Source organism: Sturnus vulgaris, unplaced genomic scaffold, assembly GCF_052056855.1.
Source record: "Sturnus vulgaris isolate bStuVul1 unplaced genomic scaffold, bStuVul1.hap1 Scaffold_192, whole genome shotgun sequence".
In the NCBI taxonomy this organism is placed as follows: Eukaryota; Metazoa; Chordata; class Aves; order Passeriformes; family Sturnidae; genus Sturnus; species Sturnus vulgaris.
The window spans coordinates 9,494,228-9,502,102 of NW_028276155.1; the positions used below are offsets into that span (position 1 = coordinate 9,494,228).

General features: G+C 51.6%; 1 protein-coding gene across 1 annotated transcript; it reads right to left on the reverse strand.

The window, feature by feature from the left end:
- Nucleotides 1-825: 825 nt before the first annotated feature.
- Nucleotides 826-1,758, reverse strand: LOC148218312 (olfactory receptor 14J1-like). Its single transcript, XM_088157894.1, has one exon. It carries the CDS (start codon nucleotides 1,756-1,758, stop codon nucleotides 826-828), a length of 933 nt encoding a protein of 310 aa, XP_088014020.1.
- Nucleotides 1,759-7,875: the final 6,117 nt, after the last annotated feature.

Here is a 7,875-nt window from a genome sequence, read left to right on the forward strand (position 1 = left end):
GAGCTGGGGGAGAGGCCAGGGCTGCAGAGGTGGGATGTTGTTGGCAGGTGCATGAGGACGCTCTGGGACACTGCCCTGGGGTGTCCAGCGCAGTGGGGATGGATCAGCCCCTGCTCTGCTGCTCCTTGCCAGGGTGTCCCCCTTGCAGGGAGCTTGCAGAGCACCAGCCATGCTGTTTGCCCCCAGCCTGCCCACGGCCAGCCTGGGGCTGCTCCCGGGGCTTTTCTGTGCTCAGCATTGGGCTGGCCAAGTGTTGTGGAGAGAGCGTGGCCAAGGAGCCTGGAGCCCCCAGGCCCTGGCCTGAGGCGTCAGCGCTGCCCCAGCAGTGCCCATGGCCTGTCCCTGCTGCAGCCCCGGCACTGCCACCCCCAGGGCTGTGCCCAGCCCCGAGAGCACTCAGGCCCTGCAGCAACACGAGGGCCAGGAGGGCAGTGGGGCAGAGGCACTGGAGCAGCACTGGCAACACCAAGTGCTGCTGCTGCTGCTGGGCACAGCTGCTGTGCCAGCACTGATCTGCCCCAGCTCTGCACACAGACATTGCTGCTGCAGCTCCGGGGAACGAAACAGAAGGGGCATCTCTGGAGAAGTCTTTGCTAGGAGAGAGATTCTTTAGTTCATTAAAGCCAGTGAGAGTGCAGCCCCTCATTGACACAGTCTAGGGCCACAGGGAAGGGGGAGAGACAGAAAATGAGAAATGGCACAAAGAATGACATTTCTTTGTAGACAGTATGAAAAAATTATAACCAAGAACCTCCACAATGAAAACAACCAGAAGTGTTAGAGATTATTTTTATTACAAGTGATTTAAAGAAATTGGCCAGCAATCTAATGTTTGCAAAACCATCCAATCATCAGTGTCCACACTGCAGCCTTGAGCTCCTCATTCCTCAGGCTGTAGATGAGGGGATTCAGGGCTGGAGGCACCACTGAGTACAGAACTGACACCGCCAGATCCAGGGATTGGGAGGAGACTGAGGTGGGCTTCATGTGAGAAAACACTGCAGTGCTTACAAACAGAGACACCACAGCCAGGTGAGGGAGGCAGGTGGAAAAGGCTTTGTGCCGTCCCTGCTCAGAGGGGATCCTCAGCACAGCCCTGAAGATCTGCACATAGGAGAAAACTATGAACACAAAGCAAACAAGTGTTAAACAGGCACTAACTACAATCAGTCCAAGTTCTCTGAGTTTGGAGTGTGAACAGGAGAGCTTGAGGATGGGTGGGATTTCACAGAAGAACTGGCCCAGGGCATTGCCCTGGCACAGGGGCAGGGAAAATGTATTGATCATGAGCAGCAGAGCATTGAGAAAGGCACTGGCCCAGGCAGCTGCTGCCATGTGGGCACAAGCTCTGCTGCCCAGGAGGGTCCCGTAGTGCAGGGGTTTGCAGATGGACACGTAGCGGTCATAGCACATAATGGTCAAGAGATAAAACTCTGCACCAATGAAGAACAGGAAGAAAAAGAGCTGAGCAGCACATCCTTCATAGGAGATGTGTCTGGTGTTCCAGAGGGAATTGTGCATGGCTTTGGGAACAGTGGTGCAGATGGAGCCCAGGTCGCTGAGGGCCAGGTTGAGCAGGAAGAAGAACATGGGGGTGTGCAGGTGGTGGCCGCAGGCTACGGCGCTGATGATGAGGCCGTTGGCCAGGAGGGCAGCCAGGGAGATGGCCAGGAAGAGGCAGAAGTGCAGGAGCTGCAGCTGCCGCGTGTCTGCCAATGGCAGCAGGAGGAAGTGGCTGATGGAGCTGCTGTTGGACATGTCCTCACTCTGGGCATTGTGGGCTGTAAAAAGAACACATTGACAAGCTAGGAGACATTTCCTTGAGTCAATCCTGTACAATTAAGTTAGGAATCCTCTCAAAACTACTTCTCTTCATGTGGGGGAACTTCACTAAAAACTTTTATTTTTGAACTTGAGTTTCTGCTTCTGAGTTACTGCCTCCTCCTCAGCATTTTTCTCAGTATGAATGCTGAGGAGCCCAGAGGGAAAACAAGGCTACCATTGACACGGTGAAGTCTGACCTTCTGGCCCTATACAGCTACACTTTGCTTATAATATCTCCCTCTAATTCAAGGTGATCAGACTTCAAATGTGCTGGAAAAATACAGCAGCCGTTTTGAAGGCTCCAATTTCAGAACACTTTTCCCTAACCTCGTTTTTTTGCTCTATTCTGATTGAGAGAGAGAGGCATACTAAGTGTTCATCTGGCTCTGCTGCCTGGAGTTGTTCCTACTGGGAGCTGTTCCTCTCTATCCAAGGCTTGTCCCTGCCAGTGCTGCCACGGCCTGGCCCAGCTTTGGGGGCTCAGCTCTGCCCTGCACACCCCTCCCAGCACAGGGCACTGCCCAGGGACATCTCCCTGCCAGCAGGGCCTGAAGGGCAGCTCACACAAACTGAGATGCTGCAAGCCAAGGTGCTGCTGCTGCTGTCTGTAGACAGAGGAGGGTGAGGAGGCACTTTGTGAGGGAGATGGGAGGCAGATCTGCTGATGCCCTGTGGGACAGTGCAGGAGTGTCAGTGACACAGACACACCTGACAGCCCCTTTGCCTTGCCTTGAGGAGAAAGCTGAGAGCAGCCCTGGCCATGCAGCACCATCTCCACAGCAGGAGGAATCTGCCCTGATGGGGGTGGCTCCTTCCACCTCCAACTTCTCCCCACAGTCCATGAGGAACTGCCAGGCAGGCTGAGAGCTGTCCCTGGCAGGTGGCACATGGCCTGGGCTGGCCAAGAGCCCTGAGGGCTGCAGGAGCTGCTGTGCAGGACAGCCCTGGGCAGCCCTGGCTGCAGCCCCAGCTTCAGCCCCTGCAGCTGTCCCTAAATATGGGAGAGTCCTCCTGACACATCCCCCAGGCTGTGGGCTGTGCTGGCTCCAGGAGATCCCTCCAGGAGCACAGGGGACATTGCCCTGCACCCACACACTCACCATGTCCAGGGCTGTGAAGAAGTTTCCCCAAGTGCAGTCTCAGCTCAATGTCTTCCCAGTCCTGATTGCCTTGAGCCTGTCTGTGCCTGGCTCCTGTGCCCTCAGTGCCTGCAGGCAGTGTCCTCAGCCCTGCTGGGCTGGCAGAGGAGCTGCTCCTCAGCAGAAATGTCTTTTTGAAGCTTCTCTTGGTTTACCTTGGGAGCTGCCTCTGTGCCAGGAGCCCAGCCCAGCTCACCAGCAAAGACACAGCACAAGGACTTTAATGAATCTCTTGAGGATTGGTGCTGAGTCCCTGAACATCAGTCCCCGAGAGGGAGCTGAAAGAAAATTTCTAAAAAACTCAAAATTAAATTGAAACTCCAAAGTTTCTTGAAGTTTTAATGGTTCCCACTGAGGGATATGACTCAGAAAATGTCCCCAGGTTCCAGTTAGAGCAGAACACTGGAGGCACTGATGACAGGTGGGGACAAGCAAGGGAAAGGTGTCTCTGATGCTGAGAAAACCTGGATGTGTTTCAGGAATGCAAAGGGCCAAGGGCCGAGCCCCAGCCCCTGGCAAGGCAGATCCTGTCCCTCCCTCATTGCTCAGGGCTCTTCCCGGCCCACTGGGCTCTGGCCATGTGCAATGCCAAGGGCAGCACCATGGGGCGGCCCCTGCCAGGCTGCTGAGCAGGGACAAGGAGGCAATGAGGCCCCAGCACAGCAAGGCTCACTTGTCCCCTGCTGGCCTCAGGCCCAGGGCCAGCCTGCATGGCCCAAGTGCTGCAGGAGTTGGCTCTGTCAGGGCCTTTCAGCTGCTGCCCATCCCTGTGGCCTCTGCAGCCCAGGCTGTCCTACGGTGTCCATGCCCTGCGCCTCTGTCCCTGCAGGCTGTCGTCATCCCCCGGCTGCCCCACCTCGCTGGCCCCTTCCTTTGCTGACAGCTCTGCCTCCTGCCTGCCTCTGCCTGCACACACAGAGCCTTAGCCTTGACACCAAAATGTTTCATTCAATTTTTACTGTGCCTGTGAACTTTGAGCAGAGAAACATGGCATGCAGGAGCTGCTTTCCCAGCAGAGACTGTCAGAAGAGAAGAGAAACACATCTGGCTCAAGGGTGCAGTGACAGAAAAAACAAAGACTGATTCAGGAACTTGTGGTGGGTTTTATAGAAATGGTAAATTGGAATACACAGGTAGTGACTAAATATAAGCAACACACCTGTAGAATCAGGTGTCCACATAAGTTTAGGAGTTATCCCACATTGGACCTGAGGCCTGAAATAAAGGACGTCTTCTTTAACACGCAATCACTGTTAAGGAGTCTTATTCTGATATTTTGAACATTTGGTGACAGCGGGTCCTCACAGAACCAAGGAGTCAGCTGTGACACTGTGGAACCTGAAGGTGCACTGTGGAATCTCCTGCAACCATGGGTGCATTGTGACACTGCAGGGCCTCACAGAACCAAGGTGACCATGTTATAGCACAGAACCTCGTGGAACAAAGGGTCCATGGTGACACTGCAGAACTGTTGCTGAGAGTATGAAAGCTCATGGAACCAGAAGTTCATTGTGACCAAGGAGCCACTGGGACACTGCAGATCCAAGGAGACCATTGTGACACTGAGGAACCTCATGGAACCAAGGGTCCATTGTGACACTGCAGGGCCTCATGGAACAATGGAGACTATTATGAAACAGAATCACAGAGGTAATGAGGTTGAAAAAGACCTTTGAGATCATGAAGTCAAACCTATCACCTAACATCACCTCATCAACTAAACCATGGCTCTGAGTGCCACGTCCAGTCTTTTTTTTAATGTCTCCAGGGGCGGTGACTCCACCACCTCCCTTGGCAGAAGATTCCAGTGCCCAATCACTCTCTCAGTGAAGAATTTTTTCCTGATGTCAAACCTATACTACCCCTGGCTTATCTTCAGACTGTGCTCTCTCATTCTGTCAGGTGCTGCCTGGGAGAAGAGCCCGACCCCCACCTGACTACAGCCTCTGTTCAGGTGGTTGTAGAGAGTCTCACTGGAGACCATTGTAGCCATTGGGGCCATTGCAGCACGGCAGGGCCTCATGGAATCAAGGGGACCACAGTGACAGTGTGGGGGTCCATGGGATGAAGGGGCCATTCTGACACTGTGGAACCAAGGAGATCATTGTGACACTACAGGGCGTCATGGAACCCTGGAGGCCATGATGACACTTTGAGGTCATGTGGAACCAAAGGACCATTGTGGCACTGCAGGGCCTCATGGAATCATGGAGTCCATTGTGACACTACAAGACCTCACTGAAGCAAGCAATCATTGTGACACTATGGAGTCCTGGCAGGCCAAAGGACAATTGTCACAATTTGTGGCACCATTGAATCAAGGAGTCCATTGTGACACTACAGGGCCCCATGGAACTGAGGATTCATGGAACAGTGCTGGACCCCATGGAACCAAAGGTCCATTGTGACACTGTGGGGCCTCATGGAATCCTGGAGGCCATGATGACACTTTGAGGCCTCGTTGAATCAAGGGGCTCTGCACGACCTTGTGGAACCAAGGAGACCCTTCTGCCATTGTGAGTCCCCATGGAACCAAGGGTCCATTGGGATACTGCAGTGTGGGAAATGCAGGCACGGAGAGCTCTCAGGTCCTTGGGCATACAGGCTCAGAGATAGAGATGGATACAGGGTTTGACCTGAGATCTTGGAGAAGGCTTAGAGAATTAGAGCATTAAAGTGAAACAGACATAAAACAAGAATATAAGTTTGTAGTTTAAGTCAAAATATGTTTCAAGAAAACAGAAATATGGATTATGTAAGCAATGCAGTATGTTAAGTAAGTAAAAGATTTTAAAGTTTGGCAAAAAATAACTTGTTATAAAGTTAATTAGATGTTAAGATGCATCAATGTAGGTTTGTGCAATGTTATATGATATACTGAAAAATGATGCATTGCACTGAAGCCATGGGAAGCAAAGCAATTAATGATTGGTGTAAAAAGTCACGAGCAAAGTTCATAGAAGTTTTTGATTGGCTAAAAAACTGATATAAGGCATTTGTAACTAAGAATGAGGGAGCTTCTGATATTATGGCACTGGATGTAACACCTTGAATGTCTCACCCTTCTATGAGACTGATGAAATAAAGCAATAAACCATATTTGACAATGTCTCTCAGTTGTTCCATCTCTTGTAATATTAATCTCCCAATAGAGATCTTATGGACATCAGGTCTACCCTTTGAAATCAATGGCAATGTAGGAATAGCAAGTCGAACTATTTTAAAAAATCAAAGGGGATTTAGGAACATCAGGTCTACCTTTTGAAATCAATAGGGATTTAGGGAAACCGGGATTACCCACCAGTCAATGGGGATTTTGCAGAAATTTGGTGCTAAAATGGGGAAATTTGGGGGAAATACTGGGCTGAATTCTGGGAATTTCCATTTGAGGATCATGGTGCTGACACTCTGGAAGTCCTGGCATAATTCCTGGGAGCTAATCACAAATTCTTGATCCCACACCTTCAGACTGTGCTGGAGCTGTGCCTCCACTTAAGCCCAAAATCTTCATTTTTAGCCCCAAATCTGGGAATTCGAGCCCAAAGTTGGGATTTTTGGCACCAAAAATTTTCAGACATTGGGTTTACCCATTGAAGTCAAAGGGGATTGAGGGATACCAGGAATACCCATTAATAGGGCTTGATTGGGAAGGGTTAGTGGTTCTACTGGGAGCACTGGGAAGGGCTAAGGGGGGACACTGGGGTTACTGGGAGCACTGGGGCATAAGTGGGACCACTGGGAGGGATTTATAGAGATAAATGGGTATAAACAGAATTCAACATGTACCCTTTAATGTCGATGGGAATTCAGGGACACCAGGTCCACCCAGTCAAAGCAATGAGGATTTTTGGGACACCAGTTTTGGGGGCGCTCAGGGGATTTGGGTGATTTAGGTGTTCCAGAGATACCCAAGATGTATCCAGGTGATTTTTGGGGTAATCCAGGTGATTTTCGGGAACACAGAAGTACACGGATGTAATTTTTGGGGATATCCAGGTGTACCCAGATGATTTTTTACGAGATCCAGGTGATTTGGGGGAGTACACAGGTGTACACAGATAATTCTGGGGGATATCCAGATTATTTTTGGGGCACCCAAGTGTCCTGACTCACCTGGATGGGCCAGGAGAAGATGATGGCCACTGTCCTCCCAGTCCACATGGACACAGATGACCCTTGGCAGCCGAGGGGCTCTTGGGGGGCACCTCAACATTCAGGGGGTACCCCAAAACTCCAGGTGAGGGCCTCAAGGGTGGGAGGGAGCACTGAGTTACCTCAGGAGAGGATGCAGTGCAGGTACACCCAGGTGCTTTGGTCCGTGGGGTTGCTGAAGACAGTGTTCTGCACCAGCTCTAGCTCTGGGGAGGGGCAATGGGGGCACCCCAAAATCTCTAGGGAGCAGTGGGGGACACCCCAATATCTGAATACTCAAGTGTACCAGAGTTCAGGTGTACACATTAAAGTCAAAGGGGATTTAGAGACACCAGTTCTACCCATTTAACCCAACAGGATGCATCAACTCCCACTTTAGGTGAGGGAGGGGCTGGAAAAATTTGGGCATCCTGTGAAATTGTGGGAATTTTACTGGGGAATTGCTCACATTCCTTCATCCTTTCATGGGGCAGTGCCCCAGCCTCGCCCTTTCTGGAGTCCCTGGCAGCTGCAGGCAGTGGTGCCAGGCTGAGAAGTTGGAGAAGTGGCGGCTCAGCAGTGCCCCAGCAAAGGATAGCTTGGCCTCAGGGTCCTGCCTGCCTGCCAGCACCCACTGGTGTTCCTAGGCATAGACTGAGAGGGCACCAGTATAAACCAGTAAGCACTGGGAGCCATCCCCGAGCTTCTGAGGCCCATGATGGCAGCTCCCAGTATAAACCTGTAAGGCCTCATGCACCCAAACCCATCCTCAGTGTAGTCT

Bases quoted from the DNA above. Each gene is read 5' to 3' on its own strand.
- LOC148218312 (XM_088157894.1), bottom strand. From the start codon at position 1,758: ATGTCCAACAGCAGCTCCATCAGCCACTTCCTCCTGCTGCCATTGGCA.